The sequence below is a fragment of the Podarcis tiliguerta genome (genome assembly GCF_965153285.1).
Source record: "Podarcis tiliguerta genome assembly, chromosome: 1".
In the NCBI taxonomy this organism is placed as follows: Eukaryota; Metazoa; Chordata; class Lepidosauria; order Squamata; family Lacertidae; genus Podarcis; species Podarcis tiliguerta.
In genome coordinates this window covers 90691553-90714178 of record NC_139534.1, presented here as the reverse complement: position 1 = coordinate 90714178, position 22626 = coordinate 90691553, and the positions used below count along the sequence as shown (strand labels likewise).

Here is a 22626-nt window from a genome sequence, read left to right as displayed (position 1 = left end):
CGTTCTGTCCGGACACTGAGGTCCAGCGCCGAGGGCCTTCTGGCGGTTCCCTCGCTGCGCGAAGCCAAGTTACAGGGAACCAGGCAGAGGGCCTTCTCAGTAGTGGCGCCCGCCCTGTGGAACGCCCTCCCACCAGATGTCAAAGAGAAAAATAACTACCAAACTTTTAGAAGACATCTAAAGGCAGCCCTGTTTAGGGAAGCTTTTAATGTTTAATAGGTTATTGTATTTTAGTGTTTTGTTGGAAGCCGCCCAGAGTGGCTGGGGGGACCCAGCCAGATGGGCGGGGTATAAATAATAAATAATAAATATTATTATATTATAATATTATTATTATGGCAGTGGTGGGCCTTGGGGTCTCAAATTTCAGCACGTCCTGTGTGATGGCAAAATTCGGCACTCCCCACCCCTCACCTTCTGTAGCCTCCTGTGGTGCCCCTTAGGCTCCTTGCCCAGTACAACCAAACTGGTCACACTCCCCTAAATTCTGGTTGTGGTCCTGTCTCCTCTGCAGGAACAGGACTTTTGGGGAGCTCTAGTTCCTTACAAAGCCAATTGTTGTTCCTTCTGCTTTACTTTCCCTAGACTAAACAGGATTGAAAGAGAGCCTGGCTTTTTTTAAAAAAAAAACCTTAATTGATTTCACAAAGCGAATGAATTTTCCTAATAATAAAAAATCTTAATTGATTGGTCTGGTTTGACTTACCTGAATTAATTTATTGTTGGGCCATCAGCCACAACCACTGCCATCTTTCTCAATTATTTTATAAGCTAGTGCTGCAAATCTCCACATGTGAGCTGGTAGTATTTTCAAGGTTGAAATAGTCTCGGTGTTTAACCCTGTTCCAGTTTTTCTTTCTGTGTCCGTTCATGTTATTGTTGGCAAGGGTTGGTATGGATTGCTACTAACCAATTTCCACGGAAACGCTGCTGGTTCAGTTCATAGGGTGCAGAAGGGAGCCATCCACTGGGCAGCGCTTCCCTCTGTCATTGAACACTTCACCAAAGTGAGCGAAGCCGGATCCCTTGAACCAGCTAAGAGAGAGAGAAGATATTTGTACAGAGAGACTGATCTAGATGTGTCTGAAGAAATCTGTATCCGTAAGACTATGCTGGAACAGTGGAAGGCTGCTTGGAAATACTGTGAGTATTTTATTGTTCATAGGCCATTAAAATAATGACTGTTTTCCTACTGATTATCATTACTATGGCCAATAGTGGTTAGATGACATAACTAACTTGTTTCATTAGATCAGCTGATAAAAGCTTGCAAACTCACATATTTGCAATGGATATTCACACCTATGGGTTTTATTGTGACATTTTTCTTCCCTTTTCTTGTAAATATTTTTTATTAATTTTCAAGTAATAATATTCTAACTGGTAACAAATCAGATCAAATCTTGCTACTTCATAAACCAAACATTAAAGCCAGTTATACGTTCCAAATTAAAAAAATTCAAGGGGACTTCCCATGTACTGGATGTCTGGAGAAAATCTCTTTCAGTTATTCCTGCATTCATCTCTTTTGTTTTCCCCTAGTTTAATAAGTCCTATCTTAACCCATTGTTTTATCTTCACAGTCCTGGTGTATGACTCTCTATCATGTCCAACAAATCCATTTTTCTATTACCATACAGGAGGCAGTTTATTCTGTGTTGTTTTCCTTCAATTGATTTTCAGCAGAGTTCTCTCAGTGGCCCCATCTTTCATGTCACTATTTTATCTTTCAGGCTCTGGGCTCTCTCCCAACTGTCTCAGCACATGCCAACTCTCCTTCTTTTGATAGGATTTATGGCGCAGCAATCTTTGAGTTTTTAATGAGTTAGTATTCCAAATATGAGTCTCCCATGGTGTTCCAAATTAGTGTTCCAAGTTAATGTTCCAAATGTGAATCTTCCATCAAAAAGCAATACCATGGGGTATATTTCAATAATTGTTTGGTGATTGTTTAGTTTAGCTCCTCTAAGATCCAAGTTTGCTCCCCTGGGCCTTAGGGAAGCCAGCCAAAATCAAAGATTCACCCTCACTTTCACATTATACCATATATTAAAAAGAAAACTCCATGCAAGCAAATACAGGTATTTTATGTGACATATTCCCCCAATTATGATCTGTTGAATGTCCTCAGTTCCCCCTGGGGGAGGCCGTTTCTTTTTCTCCTGCGCCACAGCCGCCATGTGACATTTTTCTTCTCAATGCTCAGGTCCACGATGGCATTCAGCAACTATAGAAGGATTAATCAGAGACTTGGCAGATGTGCACATTCAAAATCGGGTCAATGCTATACTCACCTGCGCAACTGCTGTGCTTGAGCGGCCCCACGAAGTCCACGATGCAAGTGATGAGTCAGGTATAAGCAGCTTCTATTGGAAACTGTTGTAACTTTTGTTGTGGTTTTTCTGGTATAGCAGGCTGGTAAGGTGGCACAACTGTTTAGGACTGGAATACAGACTATCATGGATCCAAGTACCTCTGGTTTATAGACAAAACAGCTAGGGTGTCATCCTACCCAAATTAGGGGGATTCTTAATTTAACACAGCGAGACTTACTTTCCAGTAACGATGTATATGATTGCACTATTAGGATTGTACAGTTGAAACCAAGTAATCACCCTGCTCCAAATATTTGGACCATATTGTCTGAATGACTAGGTGCCAACGTTGTAGGGTGAAAAGCACTGTCTTTTACTTTGGGTTCTTGGCCAAATCATAGAATTTGTTTTTCCCCATGTTCCTCAGCAGTTATGCCTTCTTCTATCAGAATGGGAAGGCTTTTTTTGGAATGAATACATGAGAACCTTTCTGAAATCATCAGAGGACAGGGTCTTGAGAGTGCCATGCAGTGGTACCTCGGGTTAAGAACTTAATTCGTTCTGGAGGTCCGTTCTTAACATAAAATTGTTCTTAACCTGAGGTACCACTTTAGCTAATGGGGCCTCCTGCCGCTACCCCGCCACCTTACGATTTCTGTTCTCATCCTGCAGCAAAGTTCTTAACCCGAGGTACTATTTCTGTTTTTGTTTTTTGTTTTTTTAACAATAATTTTTTATTGATTTTCATTAAACATACATTCATTATACAAATAAATCTCACATATATCTTTGGCTCTGCCGAGCTTCAGACTTCCCTCCACCCCTTTGGTAAGTATCGTACATTTTCTTACATCGCGTATTCCGTTTGTTTATCTGGTTGACCATATGCTGTGAGAGTTAGTCTAACCCTGCCAGTGTCTTTAAGGGTTTACAATTGTCTCTTTTATACACCAAATATTTACTCCAACTTTCATAAAACTTCTGTTCGTCCTGGTCTCGTATTTTCCCTGATAATCTGGCCAATTCTGCGTAATTCATCATTTTAACCTGCCATTCCATAATAGTAGGTATTACATCTGTTTTCCAATTCTGGGCCAACATATTGCACTGTTTTGAATGTCACCATTCCCCTTTCCTCTTCCCCCACTCCACCCACTCCACTTGTGCGAACTTTGGAAGCTAAGGATTAGTCAAAGAATGAACGAAGAATGTGAAAGACAGAAGGTCCAAAGGACAAAAGTTCCAGCTATATCTGGTTGAGTGCTATCAGCATGATTATATGATCCATCTCTACCAGGAAGGGTATCAGACAAAGTATACCAATCTAGCCATTTGGATTCCTGGATTTTTAGTACAGTGGTACCTCGGGTTACATACGCTTCAGGTTACAGAACTATGTTGGCCGAGGTACTATTTCTGGGTTAGCAGAGTCTGTAACCTGAAACGTCTGTAACCCAAGGTACCATTGTACTGTTTTCACAATGAGCATATTTATAAAATGAGTGCTTAATGACTATCAATAAAAGAAACATCTTATTTTTAAAAGCTGGCATAGTTTCTGCATAGGAAGGCAAAAATGTTTATATGCGAATGTTCTGCTCTTTCTTTCAGTAATAGGGATAGAAACTGGTGGCAAGTATTTAGAAGTTGAAGATATACCAAAGAAAATACAGCCTTTGCTTAGAAATACATTGTTTGATAAGGATGCTCATGTGAGAATGGCTGCTGCGGTGGGCTTCTACGCCATGGGGGAGTGGAATCCAGTGGCACGGTCCATCATGAAGGATGCTCTGATAAATGGTTAGCAAAATAACTTTCCTCTTCCTTCCATATAGGAACTGTTTTGTGGATATCAAGCATCTCCAAAGCCATGAAAACATTTTCTCTGACAAAGAATATTCAAAAAGAAGCCAGACTAGGGCCTGAATCCACTTAGTTAGACTGTAAATCTACATGCATGTGCCTGGGGACTCAGTGGGGCTTACTTCTGAGTATACACGTATAAGATTGCACTGTCAGTCACAGCTAAAGCTGCAATCCAAAGCCCTGATCTGCCAGGCTAGAAGGCGTTTGGTTGAGGCAGAAGTGTCCCTCTGCACAGCCCAGACTGGCTCTGCTGGCCTTTGATGGGGCCACTGTGGAGTGTCTCAGTACACCTTCTTCTTCTTCTTTGGCGATCACTTGTAGTCAAGTAAGATTGTCTTCCATATACACGGTTTTAACAGTGAGCCTGTAAGTGACTGTGGAGGCCAATTCTGGATCCACACATCCTTCCACAGTGGGGACATAGGTTTCTGGGTGGGAGTTGATCATGGCGAGGGTTTGCCAAATGTGCCTTCCTCTTAGCGCATTTCTACCTTTCATCCTGAGTTCAAGTGTCCCATGACACCTTTGGTAAAGGCTGTTCTTCAATTAGAGCGCTCACAGGCCAGTGTTTCCCAGTTGTTGGTGTTTATACTACTTTTTTTTTTAAAAGATTTGCTTTGAGAGAGTCTTTGAACCTCTTTTGTTGACCACCAGCATTATGCTTACCATTTATAAGTTTGGAATAGAGTAGTTACTTTGCAAGACTCAGGCTCAGTATACCAGCGCCACAGTGGTTCCTGGCAGAATGCCCCCTCCTCCTAAAATGACATTTTCAATGGTGGGGGTGGGGGTGGAGCTGGCCTTGCTGCCATATGTGATAGCAGTGGGCCCAATCCAGTCTTCTTTGCTGTGCCACCCTGGGAACTGTAGCAGTAAAAGGGGCATTCACCCCTCCCCCACTACTTTCCATCCTGGCTGGCATAAGTTAGAATCGTAGAATTGCAAGGCACCACGAGAATCACCTAGTCCACTCCCCTCTGCAGTGCAGGAAGATTTTGCTCAACATGGGGCTCAAACCCACAACCCTGAGATGAAGAGTCTCACGCTCTACCAACTGAGCTATCCCAGAGTTGCTAGGCTGCAGATTCTGCAGTGGCTATGACACTACATTAAGCCCTGCTGCTCTCCCTGACCCACTGAGAACAACAGTATTTGTTAATCATAGTTAGCTAGATGTTTTAAGATCAAAAGAGGATATGGGGCAAAATGTCATCTTCATGCTGCCTCAGTGTAACCTTTTCAACAATCCCGCTGTGCTTACCAATCACTTTCTTAGATTGCAAACACTCTAATAATTAAAAGTGGTGTGTGTATTAAACTAAAAGTTTTATGTGTTCTTGCATCTGATCCGGGATGGCTAACCTGTGACCCTTCAGATCTTATTGGACTCCAACTCCCACTGGCTCTAGTCAGCATGACCAGCCCCTAGGGATGATGGGAGCTGTAGTTCAGCGAGATCTGGAATGTTCCAGGCTTCCCGCTACTGCATTAGACCAAGCTGGAATGAGAGTCTTATTTACAGAGCGTCATATTATACACTAGTAATTATTTTGCTGTTAGGTAATAGTACAGACAGTTGGACTGCAGCTCAAGCCCTGGCAATGGAAGGCAATATAAGTTTCCATGTAGTGAAAAGGATCCTGACTCAAATTTTTGAGCAGCAGGATGATGCCACAGAAGACCAGGCTTGTCTTTTATTATCTCGACTCAGCCGACAAACAGTAAGTATCAAGGCTCAGGTGAAAGAACAAGCTGGAAACACACAACCATTGTGGCCTGCTGATATTTATTTGACTCAGGCTTGCCCACCACTGTTGAATACAGACACTGGACACTCTTTGTAGCACAAGGCATACATGTTGCAGAAAAGACAGGCGTGAGACTTGTTGTTCTACTTTGGTGGACTTGGGCCCAAGGGGCAGATTCAGCCTCCTTGCACAGAATCCCACAGGGAACATTCACATCAAAAATTATTTTGCTTTCTGTCTGTGAATAAGTGACCAGGCCAGTTGCTGTACTCAACAGATTTTCCATAGGGATTAATGATAATCTTGTGAACTATGGCATTATTTCTCCCTGGATTCCAAGTAGATTAGTCAGATGACTCTGGTTCCATTATTTGCAGTATTCCAGTCCAGATTATCACAATGCCATGGACAATAGCTTCACATTGTGTTTTCTTTTTAAAGGGTGTGTGGGTGTGGTTAAAATCTGAATGGGAAATTCCTAATTTAACATTAATATATATGTATATTTAAAAAAATGGTTCCAGCAGGACATCTGTTTGTTATATACTATCACAAACAGGGATAGCTCACCCCTTTTCCCTGAGTGGTGAAGTTACAGCAGCAGTCTCTTTCCTTGTAATGAAAGAAAGCACAGGAACTGATGGTGTATTTGTAATTATCTGGATATTAAGATCAACCTCCGAGGGCTTGCTCTGAGTTCCCCACATCATCTGAAGAAAGGTAGATGATGATCAAAGACAGTGGCTTTCAGTTGTGGCCTCCTTCTCCAGAGTGGTGCCATATTTGTTTTATACTCAGTGTCAGGTGATAACATGTTAATTTGCCCAGGCCTTAAGGATGTATGTGTTTTACAATGCTGAAATTGTTGTCTGCTTTGTTGATACAGCTTAGTATTTGTTACTATGGTTTAGTATTTGTTTCATAACAAGCCGCACTAAGAGTTTCAGCTGTAGAGTTAATCAGGTCAATTAGTACCAGTTCCTCAAAGCAAACAGCATGCTTTGAAGTTATCACACATTCAGCTCCAAAAATGGTCATCGGTGGTCCTAACTCCTTAAAATATTGGCAAGCCTCTGACCCTCTTCTATACTTCAGTGCTTTTTGGCTTTCCACTGATTAGCTTAATCTTCCAGGGCTTGGTTCATTGCTTACTGGCATCCGAATTGAACAGCTACCAATGGAAGCATCGGGTTTTGGCCTGTAAAACATTTTCACGTATTCCTGGGAGTGTCAGCCAAGTAAGTTATGCCTCACGAACCTAACATACTATAACATCCATGAGAGAATATTGGTAGAGCCATTTTCATGACCGAAGCACTAGCAGATTCAAATATTCCTTCTGACATGATTCAAGCTTACTAGAGATTCCATTGTTTGGCAGTTCGGAGTGAGGGAAAAACATGTTTCACTGATCTCTTCATTTGTGGCATGCACCAACATACACATAGTAATTAAGGGGGAGGGGAATTGTTGCAGTGGTGATGCCACTGTTAAGCATTGACAAAAAAAATCTGATTCATTTAAAATTGCTCCTAAATGGCACTGGTGGTGAAACAATGTTTAAAGACTGAGATGTGAATATCTAGACAGAAAATTCTTTGGTTTGAATCCTAAACTAAATTAGCTGAAGGAAGCTCATGGAAGGAAAGTTTCCTGTTGCCTCCTCGCTACCCAGCCCTGTGTGTTCCCTGAAAAGCCTCACCAGAGACTCAGGAGGCCCTCCCAGACAGCAGAGGCTTGGGCTCAGGTGTATCCTGGGGATAAAAGGAGAAGGGAGGGAATCATAAAACTTTCCTTCTGTGGATTTTATTAACTTATTTTATGATCTAAGTCTGATTTTGGAAGATTCCCTTGTCCACCAGCAGCCCACTGCATCCCAACCCACATTGCTTAGGAGGCCACTGGCCCTCCAGAGTAGGCTTTTTGGAGGGTTCCGGTGTCTTCAGAGAGACAGAGGGAATGGGAGGCTTTCCTTTGATGAGCTTCTTAAATTAACTTACCTTGGAATCCAAGGCTGCATTATGTAGGACCACAGCTCTGTATATGAGCACTGGGGTTGGGATGCACAGGTTAAGGTTTCTACTGCGAGCAGAAATCCTAGGCTTGCCAAAAAATATCCATTCCTTCCCAAAGGGCTACCCAACGATGAAGGGGGCCAGCTTTCTTTATTCCTATACTTTTCCAGGTGTCCAGGCTTTCTACATCGCTCCGCACAGAGATGCTGACATCAGAAACAGTTGTACTCTTTTAAAATGATGCTTTGTGAAGCAAGGTTGTGTTGCAGCAGTTCTGCTCCTACAGGGCTGCTTTCAGAGAGCAGCATTGGGAAACTATGGACCGGCCTCCTGCCAGTTGTGTTATAGGGAGATTTCGGGCTCTGTTTCTGATACATCTGAATCAGGAGAGGGCGTGGCTGTTTCAAACCAGTGCCTGGACACTGGTTTTATGTTGCATTCTGTTTCAATGACATTGTTTGTTGTCTTTATGTAGTACACTGCTTAGCATTTTTAAAAATATTAAGCGGTATATAAATGCTTTTTAATGATCATCTTCACCTTTGTCTTCTTCAGCGTCAATTTATCTGTTGCCTAAAGTTACTCTTAGTTCTTCTATGTAGGACCTAAAAAACAAAATTGTCCAGCTCATGTGGACAGATTGGAAGTTTGATGTACGCCAGGCAGCTGCCAAGGCTTTGGGGCATTTGGAACTTGGGAAAGAAGTCCATGATCAACTCAGGTGAGAGCCGTGCAACGTGGTAAGACATCTCAATCACTAGCAAAACATTTCCATTGCAAGATTCTGAAATGCAGATAGACAGTGCATTGGAAACAGAGGACCTCAATAATGTCTGATGGCATTTGAAATGAGACACATAGAGATCCATATGCATGTTAGAAATATCATATTCACTGATGGGCAGAGCAATCCTTCTCCTTGTGCCCTCCATCTTTCCCAGCATCAGGGTCTTTTCCAGGGAGTCTTCTCTTCTCATGAGGTGGCCAAAGTATTGGAGCCTCAGCTTCACGATCTGTCCTTCCAGTGAGCACTCAGGGCTGATTTCCTTAAGAATGGATGCATTTGATCTTCTTGCAGTCCATGGGACTCTCAAGAGTCTCCTCCAGCACCATAATTCAAAAGCATCAATTCTTTGGCGATCAGCCTTCTTTATGGTCCAGCTCTCACTTCTATAAATCACTACTGGGAAAACCATAGCTTTTACTATACGGACCTTTGTTGGCAAGGTGATGTCTCTGCTTTTTAAGATGCTGTCTAGGTTTGTCATTGCTTTTCTCCCAAGAAGCAGGCGTCTTTTAATTTCATGACTGCTGTCACCATCTGCAGTGATCATGGAGCCCAAGAAAGTAAAATCTCTCACTGCCTCCATTTCTTCCTCTTCTATTTGCAAGGAGGTGATGGGCCCAGTGGCCATGATCTTCATTTTTTTATGTTGAGCTTCAGACCATATTTTGCACTCTCCTCTTTCACCCTTATTAAAAGGTTCTTTAATTCCTCCTCACTTTCTGCCATCAATGTTGTGTCATCCCTTAGTATGCTCTTAAGTAATAACAAAATAGGATAAAGTTAATAACAATTGTTGTTATGCTTTTAAATGCAATAAACTAAAGCTTGATTGATCCTCTGCTCCATAATGTGAACTGATCTGATTGTCTGAAGGCAGTGCACAGGGGCAACATGAGAGGCAAAATCCAGAATCAGTCCAAGGTCAAGACACTGGGGCCTGAACTCAAATCAGGCAACTGGTGCAATTACACTGGTGTGTTTACATTGGAACCCAGAGCGCAGCTGCAGGCCATTAAGGCTGCCTAAAGAGTTCATCTGTTAATGAGGAGCATCTTACTCACAAGTACCAATTTTCTCTTGAGGAGGGCAACAGCCTGACTGAGCCTGCACCTGTGGGCACCTGCACTCCCCCAGACTCAGCGGCTGATCAGCCTCTGATTCTGTGCTGGGGCCTCCTGTGTCCCGAGGAGGAGGTTGGAGAGCTGTGACCAATGAAAGGTTTGGCTCTGTCTGACTGTTAATTGACACAACCTGCTGCTCCATTTGCCTTGGGGAGCTCCAAGAAGATTTCTTCAGCGTGGGAGTGACAGTGGTGCCCTCCATGTGTTGGTGGGATACAACTCCCATCATCCCTAACCATTGGCCATGCTGTCTGGTCCTGATGGGCCCAACATTTGGACAGCACCACAATGATTACCCTTGCAGTTCTTTATGCTAAACCAGGCATAGGCAAACTCGGCCCTCCAGATGTTTTGGGACTACAATTCCCATCATCCCTGACCACTGGTCCTGTTAGCTAGGGATCATGGGAGTTGTAGTCCCAAACATCTGGAGGACCGAGTTTGCCTATGCCTGTGCTAAACACATCTAGCTCATGAACACGGGGGTTTATGCTGTTGCTGATTCTATTAACACTTGTTATAATTAATGGCCGTTCACTTCAAAAGAAGTCTTTATGACCAGGACTTAATAACTGAGTTCAACCATTGTTCATTAAGAACACACTTGTGCCCTCAGGGAGAAGCTAAAAAGAGGAGATGTCCGGATGAGGGTGGAAGCTCTTTCATTGATTGGGTGGCTGAAATTCATGACGGCCAGGCTGCTCCCTGGCTTCCTAAAGTGTTTCACTGACGACTTTGTAGCAGTTCGAAAAGAAGCCTGCTGGGCAGCTGGAGAACTTCAGATTAAAGAAGAGATGGTGAGTGTTCAAAATGTAGGGCCAGTGCACCCACGAGGCAAGGTGAGGTGACTGCCTCAGGTGGCGGGATCTGCAGGGACAGCAGATTCAGCCTCCAAACAATGCATCGCCTTCTGATGCTGCTGCAGTGGCAGAGACAGCTGGGGTGCTGTTCCTTGGCAGCACCCCCTCCATGCCTCCTTTGCATCAGCCGCTTGGTGAATAGGAGGCACTGCTGGTCTTCTCCCACCCTTTGTTCCCAAAGTGGTCATTTATTTCCCGCTGATTCCTGATGTAGATCTTCACCCACCCCTTCTTCCCTGGGGGGATGCTATTTTGTGGTTTGCCTCAGGTGCCAAATGTTCTTGGGCCAGTCCCAGCAAAATGACTGGCAAAAGCCCTATATGCAGAGATCAATATAAACTCCTTTCTTGAATGCAGCCTGGGTGGCTTCTTCAGAGACTTATTCTTCAGACGCTAGTCCAGGGCTGGAACAATACATCTTCCTTACTGATTATTTGGGGAGAACCAACCTTCTACATGCATAGTAGATGTGGTATAAATGCAGGCGCGCATCTGGATGTATAACGCTACGTCTACATTGTGATGCTTTTTCAGGCTGGGTTCTGCCTGGATGCATGATGTGGAGAAAATGGGTGAAGAGAAATGATTCTCCCTCTGCTCTAATACTAGAACCTGGGTCCCTCCAAAGAATCTGAATTAATGGGAGATTCAGGACAGACAAAATCCTTCTTCAAGCAACACACAGTTAAACTATGAAACCACCCCCATAAGATGGTGGCCGACAACTTGGATGCTTTTCCAAGAGGATTAGAGAAATTCATGGAGAATAAGGCTATCAGTGGCTGCTAGCCATGATACATGTGTCAGAGGCAGTGTGCCTCTGTATACCAGTTGCAGGGAATTGCAAGATGGGAGAGTGCTGTTGTATTCAGGTAATGCTTCCAAGATTCTCATAGGCATCTGGTTGACCACTGTGAGTACAGGAAGCTGGACTAGATGGGCCTTTGGTTTGATTCAATCGGACTGTTCTTATTCCTTTTGATGTAGACTTCATTACATGCAATTTGAGCTGGATCAGGGACGCGGGTGGCGCTGTGGGTTAAACCACAGAGCCTAGGACTTGCCGATCAGAAGGTTGGCGGTTCGAATCCCCGTGACGGGATGAGCTCCCATTGCTCGGTCCCTGCTCCTGCCAACCTAGCAGTTCGAAAGCACATCAAAGTGCAAGTAGATAAATAGGTACCACTCCGGCAGGAAGGTAAATGGCGTTTCCGTGTGCTGCTCTGGTTCACCAGAAGCGGCTTAGTCATGCTGGCCACATGACCTGGAAGCTGTATGCCGGCTCCCTCGGCCAATAAAGCGGGATGAGCGCCGCAACCCCAGAGTCGGCTACAACTGGACCTAATGGTCAGGGGTCCTAGGGCCAAGATCTATATTAAAGTCCCTTGTCCAGAGACAGAGAACCTGTGGCCCTCCAGATGTTGTTAGACTCCAAGTCCTGTTGGTCCCAAACAGCATGGCTAATGATCAGAGGTGATGGACGTTGTACTCCAAGAGCATATGGAGGGCCACAGGCTCCGTATCCCAGCTCAATCCCGTTTCATCCCAGGGAAACATTTCTGCTACATCTCCAAAGTATTGTTTGGTAGAGCCAGTGAATTCAGCTGAAGTTGCTTGGGGGCTTTGATCTGGTTTGTGGACCTTCTGTTAGCTGTCTCTGAAAGTCCACCCCGCCATAGACTGTATTTTCTGTGCTTAAAAATAATAAAATAATATAAGCTGTGTTTATTATTTATTCATTCCCATACTTTATTTTTTAAAAATATTATAGGCACAGTTTGCCAAGACCTTCTAAGCACCATTGAAAGTTAAAGGAATGTGATGATGAATAATAATAATGTTTATAATTTGTACATCGCCCATCCGACTGGGTTGCCGTGGCCTCCAGCAGACAAAAAAATAAAACATTAAATATTAAAAACTTCCCATAAATATTCCCTATTAAATATTAAAAACTTCACCTTCTGATGGGGTGAATGAAAGCAGAAATGTGCTATTGTGTTTCCCTCCTTCATTATTCTGAGGCTTGGACAGGAAAAGAAAATACTGCACATAATGCAAAGATGGCTTTTTTAAGACAATGGAATTGAATGAGCTACCTGTCTGCCCTGCAAAAATGTTACAGTACACAACTGATGGGCGATGTTTGGCTTGGTGGGTTCCACATCGTGCCTACCTGCTGCCTTTATATTACAGTCTGGAATTCCCTATTGGGGCAGTCTTGTAATTTATTTGGTGTGAACCATCCCATTTAAAACAATATGCAAACTAGGTTCTGTCAACTAATACCTTTTTTCTTGTTGCTGTTCTTAGGTGCTCAGGTGCCTTTTTAAGATAATGCAGACTGACCCTCTCTGGAAAATCAAGACTCTAGCTATCAAAGGTATTGTACAGGCTAGGATCCTATCATTTCCTACTCATGTGCAGAACCAAACTGTAAAAAGTATGGGGATGTTCAAGTTCCACTAAAAATGCTGATCCTCATTTGTGGATGTTTTAATCATCAGGACTGAAGCAGCCCCAAGACTAGTGATAATCCTGCGTTAGCATTTACATAGCATATTTCAAGCATTTAGCACTTCATATTGTCTCATATTGTTTCCAGAGAAGTAGCTGTCTTTGCTGCAACAAACAGGAAAGAGTTCTGTGGCCTTTTATGGACTATCACATTATTATGGTATCAGCTTCCACGGACTAAAATCCAGTTTCTCACCAGTTATCTTTTTAACAGCCCTGTAGGATAAGTGAATATTTTAATCTGTATATTTATATCTGTAGCATATGTCTGATGTTGAGAGCAAAGCTTCTTGCTTAAGCCTTGCTTAAGCCTCTTGAGATAACTGCTAAGTGATTTCAACCAGAGACTTCTTGGTGCATTCTCTTGGGGCCAAGCTGGATATGCCATTAATTACAACCTTGCATTGAATATGTACACTTTAAAAACTGCAAATCAAAGCTGCAAGGGAAGGATATGATGATCAGAATCACAACAAGTCATGGTTGGCGAGTGTAACCATTTCCTCGCCTGTTGTGATCCTGAGGGAAATCCCTTCTCTGAAGCTAGTATTTGCACTGGGAAGAAATGCCTCCTGCTAGTATCAATTGGGGATTTCCTCTCAACGCAAATAGTGCAGCAACAGGGAACCTTGGACCCAGCAGCCAAATGTGGCTTGCCAAGCTTCTCTGTCTAATCCTTGGGACTCTCCCCAGAGCATAACCTCTCCCAAACACACTGTCTCTTCCCAGGCCAGTCCCTGCACTAGCCTTCTTTCCCACCCCCCTTGAATGTTTTCACTTGGCTGCAAAGTGTTCTTGACCTCTGATAGTGACTCCTGATTGAGAAGAGTGTCTGTAGAAAATAGTGTACTGTAGAAAGGTGCAATTTACATTAATTTATCTACCCACTTTTGCCTCTATCCTGCCCAACACTGGTACATGCCCCCTGGAAGATTGCTTAAAAAAAAAAAAGGCTTCCCACCTCTGATATACACATTCAGGCAAAGGATTTTCCTCAGAACCGCAGCAAAGGAGGAAAGGTCAGCCCCAGAGGCAGCTGCTGTTTGATTGCAAAAATAACTAGCCATATTTAACATCCTATCTGATACCGCAACAGCTAGCATACTTACCAGAATTTAGTGAGCAGATACAACAAACTTTTTACATGCCTCAAAAGTGTTTTCCTGCTGCTGAAATTTCACATTAAAAGAGTCAGCATCCTGCTTTCTAATTTAACACTTTGCCAAAAACAGTATGTCCAGGAGCACAATCCTGGACTGTGATTGAGTTAATAAGTCAACAGTGGCTTGATTTCCAAAAAAAGAGATGAGTAAGATCAGCAATAATACCTGCATTTACAAAAGATGATTTGGGTATAATCTGTTTTGTGCTGCAAGGAAGGTTGAAGCACAAAAGAGATTCCCACGATAAGGCAATTCCTTCCTTCCACTTCAGGGAGAAGGGTAACATTTTGTTTCAGAGTGTAGGATGTAGAACTTGAGGTGAGGGGGGTGCTTGGATCATTGCCTCATCTTCCTGGCATAAATGCTGAAATGAAACTCTTTTGTTTTCTGTCAGCTCTGGGTCAGATAGGAGAGGCAAGTCCTTACCTGAAAGAACTTCTCCTCTGGGCCCTTCATTATGAAGAAGATCCCGGGGTGCGAAGGGAAGCCTGTCGTAGTCTCATCACCCTCAAGATGAAGGATGAAACAGTTCGGGCTACTTTGCTGGAGAGAATGATTATGGAGCCAAATGAGATGGTCAAAGAGTAAGTCCCTTGTTTCCTAAATAGAGAAACTTATGTATTTAGAAAACCACTTCCTTCTCCTGGGTTCTTCTTGGCAGATGTGCAATACCTTTACAGTGGTACCTCAGGTTACATACGATTCAGGTTACATACTCCGCTAACCCAGAAATTCTTAACCTGAAGCACCACTTTAGCTAATGGGGCCTCCTGCTGCTGCCACGCCGCCGGAGCCCGATTTCTGATCTTATCCTGAAGCAAAGTTCTTAACCTGAAGCACTATTTCTGGGTTAGCGGAGTGTGTAACCTGAAGCGTATGTAACCTGAATCAAGGTACCACTGTATAGATCTCCTCCACTTAAGAGTGTCCCCTGAGTGAGTCAGGATTTCCCCCTTACATGGAGGAACTACACTTATAAGTTGGTCCTCTTCTCTCACACACCAAACATGTAGCTAGGGAGTCAGGGCCTATATGATCTGGCAACCCCATCATGAGTTAATTTTTAGCTTTTGCTTGTAATTCTGTTTCTTTCCTTACAGGTATTCCAATGAGCACATCTCAGATTAACACTAGAGTGGCTTCAGAATTAGCAGTCCAGAATAAGCTCTAGCTGTTCTTAAGTAACACAAACAGAATAAGCTTTGAGGGCATATTTGGCAGGGTATGATACAAGGCCTTGCAGATTTTTACCTTGTTCATAAACACCCCATGACTATCTAACTTTGTATCAGATGTACCCCCAACCCACTTGTGCAGAATTTTGAGGGCATGTGGAAGGCTTCAGGGAGGAGTGTGATGTGAAGTTCTGCTGCAGAAGTCTGTTTCACTTGTGCACAGACAGCATTGGATAAAACTCATAGTCTAGACTATTAAAAAGTATCCAAACAGAGCTTTAAGAAACAGTAGAGCCTACTTTCATGATTAACTTGAGAACTGGAGTTGTGGCCTTCAAGTGCCTTAGATGGGACTGAAACTTTCACTGTAAACATAAATATTACTTCTGAGAAGTACTATACTTAAACCTGATCCATTCCTCACCCCACTCCCCTCTTCTAAGTAGTCATGTGCTCCTTCCAAGCCTCAACCAACCAGAATTTCTAGCTACATCTGTTTTTTCAGCAGTTTATAATTTTTACCACCTACCCTAATAACCTTCTCCCATGAACTTCTGCACAGGCCAAGCAGATCACAGGGTGGTACAGAAGAATGCAGTGTAAGGTTGCAATTGGTGGCCTTTGCCAGAATGTCTGGACCAAGTGCCACTCCAGGTCTGTGGTACCAATACCCATCTCTTCCCGAACCTGCCTAATATTCATGGCAAAGACAGATTTTAGTGTCTCTTACACCCACCTCCCCCTTGTATTGCATCACAAGGATTGCAGAGGGTGCAGCAGACATAAGGAGGCAAGTGGAAGCATGAACCAGCTTCAGATAAGCCCAAAGGACCGGTAGGGGAGGCCTTTTCTAGCTATACACTTGTACCTCGGTCTACGAAGGGTCCTGTTAGTGAACTCCGCAAACCAGAAGTAGGCATTCCGGTTAGCGGACTTTGCCCTGGAAGCCAAACACCGGCGGCGGGAGGCCTCATTAGGGAAAGTGCGCACCTCGGTTTAAGAACGCTTTGGTCTAAGAATAGACCTCCAGAACAGATTGTTTGCAACCCGAGCACTGTGCACTGCTGCAGGGGCAGAAGGATCTACTTACACTGTTGCAGATATCTCACAGAATAAGGTGCTAGCTGTATGCACATAGGAAATATAGACTGAGAGAAGTTATTGTATTGTATTTATTGTTTTATTATGATGTTTTTGTATCGGATCAGATTATTGTAAGGTCTGTGTTCTTTGGTGTACCTTTTGTTGCTGTAAACTGCCTTGTGAATAATAATATAGAAAGGCAGCATACAAATTGAAAGTGAAATGAAAAAATGAAAATAGAAGATGGCTAGTGTACTGATTTGACAGAACTCCTTCCTCTGCCAGGCTTTCATCTGAGATCTCTGAAGCATGTAAATAACACACCGTCCACTGTTTCCAATTTAGGGAAGTGAGCCGTGCTGTGAAGATTTTCAATTTTGAACAGGAAGAGGAACACGAAACGATTCAGATGATCAAGAATAAGGTGGGAGAAAACTGCAATTAGCAGAAAGAACTAGATTCTTTTTTTGTAGGAGTAAAGAATTCAGAAATATATTATGAATGCTCCCCCTGTCTAAGGATGTTCAATAATAGCTGATGGGGGGTACTCCCCTCCCCCTAAAATCAGACTTTTTGCAGTAAGCAATGGAGGAAGTCTAAACTTGATAGCACTTGTGAGATACCACTTGCTTTGACACATCCTCTTATCTCCCTAAACAGATCATAATGAACATTAATTAAAATAGCCATTATCATCTAATCTTGCTGCAGGACAAATGCTCAATAAATAGGTCATCTGGAAGTGCCCTTACTTTCACATAAAATCTTCATGTTCATTCTGGAGGTGGCATGGTTCTGTGAAAACTGGACCACACGGCTTCTTGCACTTAGATCTAGCAGCTTATAGAGCAATTAGCTGTAATGCTCCTTTTTGTCCCTCTACCCTTCTAGGAGGACTAGTGTGTTAGTTTCAGCTCTAGTCTTACATTCTAGAGGTTAAGGAAACTAGGAATCTTACTGAAGAGTTAAGCTCTGGCTTGTTAGGGCACACAGGGCTCTGGGCAGTCTTAATGCAACTGTCTAGGCTCTCTGAAGCCCAGTCATACCATTACTAATTCTTCACATCACAACTGGCTCCTACCAGCCCCTGAAAAAGAAGTGGAGGCAATGTATGTCAATATATAAACCAGAAGGAATTGTGGAAAGCAGACACAGACATCAGTTATGAAAGTGAAAAACATTTAGCAGTCCTACTCTCCAAATACAGATCTGCCCCACTCTGTCCCTATTTAGGTAACAGCTTATTGTTTTGATCTGGTCAACTAGAATTACCGTATTTTTTGCTCTATAAGACTCACTTTTTCCCTCCTAAAAAGTAAGGGGAAATGTGTGTGCGTCTTATGGAGTGAATGCAGGCTGCGCAGCTATCCCAGAAGCCAGAACAGCAAGAGGGATTGCTGCTTTCACTGCACAGCGATCCCTCTTGCTGTTCTGGCTTCTGAGATTCAGAATATTTTTTTTCTTGTTTTCCTCCCCCCAAAACTAGGTGCGTCTTGTGGTCTGGTGCGTCTTATAGAGCGAAAAATACGGTAAGTTCTGCTGAATGGAGCACCTAGTGGCAAGTGATCTACCCTTCTACAAGGGCTGGTGCATTAGTTTCACCTTTAGTCTTACATCCCCAAGACTAGAGAATTTTAATCTTTGGGCTACTGATCGTTGTATTTTTTGTTTTAGTACATTGGATTTGGTTTGTTTCCATTGTGCCCCACCTGGACAAGTTTTTACATGACAAGTGGCATGTAATTTTAATAAAAATAACAATTTCTGACGCAGGTTGCCACATTAAGCCAAAAAGACTTGGTAATTGAGAAAGTGCTCAAAATTAAGGAGATAAGAAAGAACACGTGGCAGGAAGCCCACCGCATCTATCGAGAGAAGGGAGACGTCTTTGCGTACAGTTCAATAAGGGACATCTTCCTTGATGTTGTTCAAGATATTTTCACCGGTAAATCAGGGTGGTGGGGAAAGCAGTTTGGTAGAATGCTCATTTGCTTTTGCGTATTTATTTTTTTCTTTTTTCAGAAAGGGTGCTCGGCACAAACTTTAAAGTAGGGGTGGGAAACTGGATCTGGCTGGCAGGCTGATTCCAGTACTGGTTCACCATCCAGAGAACACTCTTGGGAGGGACGGTCCACACAGCTGTCAAGTAAGAGACAGTAAGAGCTGTTCGACAGTGGAATTTGCTGCCAAGGAGTGTGGTGGAGTCTCCTTCTTTGGAGGTCTTTAAGCAGAGGCTTGACAACCATATGTCAGGAGTGCTCTGATGGTGTTTCCTGCTTGGCAGGGGGTTGGACTCGATGGCCCTTGTGGTCTCTTCCAACTCTATGATTCTATGTGACATATGACGTAAGGCAATTCCACTTCAAAGGAAGAATCAGGAGCATTCTCAGTTTAGTTCAAGGCACAGATACAAAAGATTCTTGCCAAAGGTGAGGCATATATTCTGCAATGCATTTAAATTCAGCTTTGGATGCAAACCTCATTTTTGGGAGGAATTTACTAAATTGTACATTTTTTTGTTCCTGCAACTTGCTCTAGGGCTTTATGATGAAGGATGGGTAATAACAACATTTCACAGAAAGTCAAGTATAGCTGTAGGAGTAGGTCCTATAGATATGAAGTTGTCCACATAAGTGTATGAGGAATTGAAATTTGTCCATTTTGCTAAGGCTGCTTTGATCAGCTTTTTAAAAAATCCAGTGTTGATGTACTCATTGTGCTAAAACACTGCTTTTAATTGACAGCTTAGCTTCTATGTGTCAGGTTGAAATGCTTATCTACACCAAAACAAAAAAACATTCACTATCCTTGGTAGGTTTTGTTTTGCTTTACAGAAATAAGTGTTCCATATTCAAACAGTTTAGGATCCTGCACCTGTAAAATATGTAGGATTAGCTTCAATGAATTTATAGAAATGTTGTGTAATTAAACTGTCACCTAGTCATATTTCTGTGTGCACACAGATCAATGGCTACTAGTTGTATTAGATACAGTCACTGTATATTTTAATTTCTAATCAAACACACAATTTAAACATCCCTGTTAGAAATATTGTATTTATTATATTTAAATATTGGAGGATCTTATTTTGCCAAAGGAAAAGAAACGTACCGTATTTTTCGCCCTATAGGACGCACTTTCCCCCCTCCAAAAATGAAGGGGAAATCTGGGTGCGTCCTATGGGGCGAATGCAGGCTTTCGCTGAAGCTTGGAGAGCGAGAGGGGTTGGTGCGCACCGACCCCTTGCTCTCCAGATTTCAGGAAGACACCCGCAGCCTAGGCAGCCCTGCAGGAGTTCCCGCAGGGCTGTCTAGGCTGCGAATAGCAGCTAGCTTCCCGGAGCGCCGGGTGCGCTGAAAGCAGAGCACCCGGTGCTTCGGGAACACATCCGCAGCCTAGGCAGCCCTGCGGGAGTTCCCGTAGGGCTCTCTATGCTGCGGATATCAGCCTGCCGCCCGGCGCGCAAGGCACCCTGAAGCAGAGCGCCCCGTGCGCTGGACAGACATCGGCCAGCCCCACAAGCTCGGGGGACAAGGAGGCGCAGCGCCACCATCCCGCTGTTCCTCGACCTGGTTCGGTTTCCCCGACCTGGTTTGGGGGGGGGGGAATAAAGGACATTTCCCCCCCTTTATTTCTTCCCAAAAAAACTAGGTGCGTCCTATGGGACGAAAAATACGGTATTTACACTTCTGCAAACTTCATTGAAATGAAGGTCTTCATCACCCTTAATTTGATCTACAAATAAAAAAGAGCTGGCTTACAAATTAACAGTGTTGTAGCCAATTTGATGGCATCCAAATGTCAGTAGAGTACACCCACCATCCCTGGGCATTGGTTATGCCAGGTGGGGCAGAAGGGAGATGGTGCTTAGCAACATCTGGAGGGTGTCATGTTGGCTGAGTCTGGACCAGATGTACAATGTACACAATTCTGCATTTTAATAGGCAGATAGCATCAATCTGTTTGTAGTTAAACTAACAGGTTTTCTCTCTCTTTCTATTCAGAAAGCTTTCAATGTCCAAGCAGGAAGTTCTCAGAGGTTTGGACTGCTATCTTAAATATTCTAGTAAGTACAATAGAAGAGTATTCTTCCAACACATTTATTTTGATCATACTTAACATGTTATACAGACAACAGAGGGTTCTTAGTAATCAACAATCCCTTCTCAAATAAGACTGTGGCCAAGGCAATTTTGTCATCCAGTGTAGCACAAGGAAGGTCTTCCACACTGACATACTTTGGATAGGAAGAAAGCAAAAATTCAATACCGTCTGCATATTCAGGCTCTATTTCACAGTATTTGGGCTCCTCCTTGTGGTACACCCTTGAATTTTCTGCAGTATAATACAGCAATGTGGCATCTCCTTCATTGCACAATCTGACAATTCCGTACTGAAGCAGCCGTACCTGTGTCTTTTTCTTCAACTGGACATCAAGATTTTGGACATTTCCATTTTCCCACCGTGCTGGATGTCCATACACACTCAATGCCTTTTCGCTCTCAGTCAGCACTGGCGGGAGGCAGTCATGAAGAAAAGCCTTGGCTTTTTGATCCACAGCAGCATCAACTGGTGCAAAATCTATTAGTTTGGTTATTAGTGTTCTGATCTTTTGCATAAAGGCATCTCGGCGAGGATCAACAACATCCGAGTTCAGGACTCCCATGTATTCCAGGTAGTCTGTGGGTAGCCCACGGCGATAGTCCACATCCTCTTCAATGGCCATCTGCAGTGCTGCAGGAAGGAGCTTTTCTAACAGGTCTCCCCAGGAGTTTCGCTGGTATGAAGATACTGTTATATGGAGTGAATGTGCATCTGGGAGACAGTCGCCTTGGTGGATAAACCCCCGGGGGAAATAGAGCAGGTCTCCAGCTTCTAATACAGTCTCCAGAATGGGTTCTCCAATCTCCTCCTGGCTAAAGTTGTCACTTGAAAACTGAGGCAACACCTCCGCCTCTTTCCTCGGGCTGTAAACCCTCCAATGCTTCTTTCCTTCCAGCTGGATCACAAAGGCTTCAATGTCATCATAGTGAGGAGCAAAGCCCTGCGTACCAGCAGGGGTCAAGTAAGTGTTTGCTCCCACCATGCTGTTGAACCGCTCCTGCAGGATGGAGAGGAACTGCCAGAGGGTGAAAGAAAAAGCCTGGGGATTTAGCATCCTGAGGGAACAGCCATTCCTGTAGAAATCCCACACCACAGCTGGCAGCGCCCTGCCCTCCGGATTGTGCGTCTCCCTCTTCCCATCTTCGTAGCTGGTCACGTCCAAGTTGACACCGAACCGAACATCGCTGTCACGCAAGATGGCATCAAACTCTGCTGTAGAGAAGAGGCCCTGGTAATAACCTGGATTGTGCCTCTGGAGCAAGAGGGGTTTCTTCTCCCAGTACTGGTCAAAGAAGTGACGAGGCGAAGTGGGAGCGATGAGCCACTCGAAGAGTTTGGCGGCTCGCTGCCGGCTATGCTGAACTTGCCCCAGCTCTTGGAGGAGGCGCTGGAGTGGGCAGCCCATAAAAGGACGCTGTGGGGAAGGCGCCTTCTTCGCCTTATGGGGTACTGGAGCAGGGCTTTCTCCGCTTGCCAGGCCGCGCTCACGCTTGGAGGCCGCCGCATCCCTGGAGTTCGCATTCATTCTCCGTCTCTTCGCAAGTTTCACGGCCGCATCCGGGACGGGGCGAGCATCCCTGGGCGGCTCCCCGTTCGCGGCCCCTGGTGCCTCCGCGCAGTCCTCGGCGGCCAGCGCCCTTTTAGAGAGCCGCTTCTTGGCCTTCCGGCGCCTCAGCGAGACGGACAGCCCGTGCCTCGGGCGCTGCGGCAGCTCCCGCTCCCCGAGTTGCACGGCGGAGCGGTAGGCCGAGAGCGCGGACACACGTGGCGGGTGAAGCTGCTCCATGCCTGCACCCGGGATGGGGAAGCGCCGGCCAACACGTGCCGACGGCTTCCGGCTTAGGAGCGAGGCTTTTCGACCTCTCCTTCCGG

The 22626-nt window shown here is 44.2% G+C and overlaps 1 protein-coding gene across 4 annotated transcripts in view; it reads left to right on the top strand.

Annotated features, from left to right (window-relative positions):
* HEATR4 (HEAT repeat containing 4) overlaps positions 1–22626 on the top strand; it is a 35152-nt gene that overhangs the window by 6783 nt on the left and 5743 nt on the right. For all 4 annotated transcript variants that reach the window (XM_083398239.1, XM_083398237.1, XM_083398238.1 and 1 more), the window contains 12 exons: positions 940–1143; positions 2207–2353; positions 3927–4115; positions 5742–5902; positions 7063–7167; positions 8547–8665; positions 10469–10649; positions 13026–13095; positions 14787–14976; positions 16996–17074; positions 18424–18595; positions 20655–20716. In XM_083398239.1, coding sequence (XP_083254365.1) covers positions 940–1143; positions 2207–2353; positions 3927–4115; positions 5742–5902; positions 7063–7167; positions 8547–8665; positions 10469–10649; positions 13026–13095; positions 14787–14976; positions 16996–17074; positions 18424–18595; positions 20655–20716 — 1679 coding nt within the window. The remainder of the gene's footprint in view (positions 1–939; positions 1144–2206; positions 2354–3926; positions 4116–5741; positions 5903–7062; positions 7168–8546; positions 8666–10468; positions 10650–13025; positions 13096–14786; positions 14977–16995; positions 17075–18423; positions 18596–20654; positions 20717–22626) is intronic.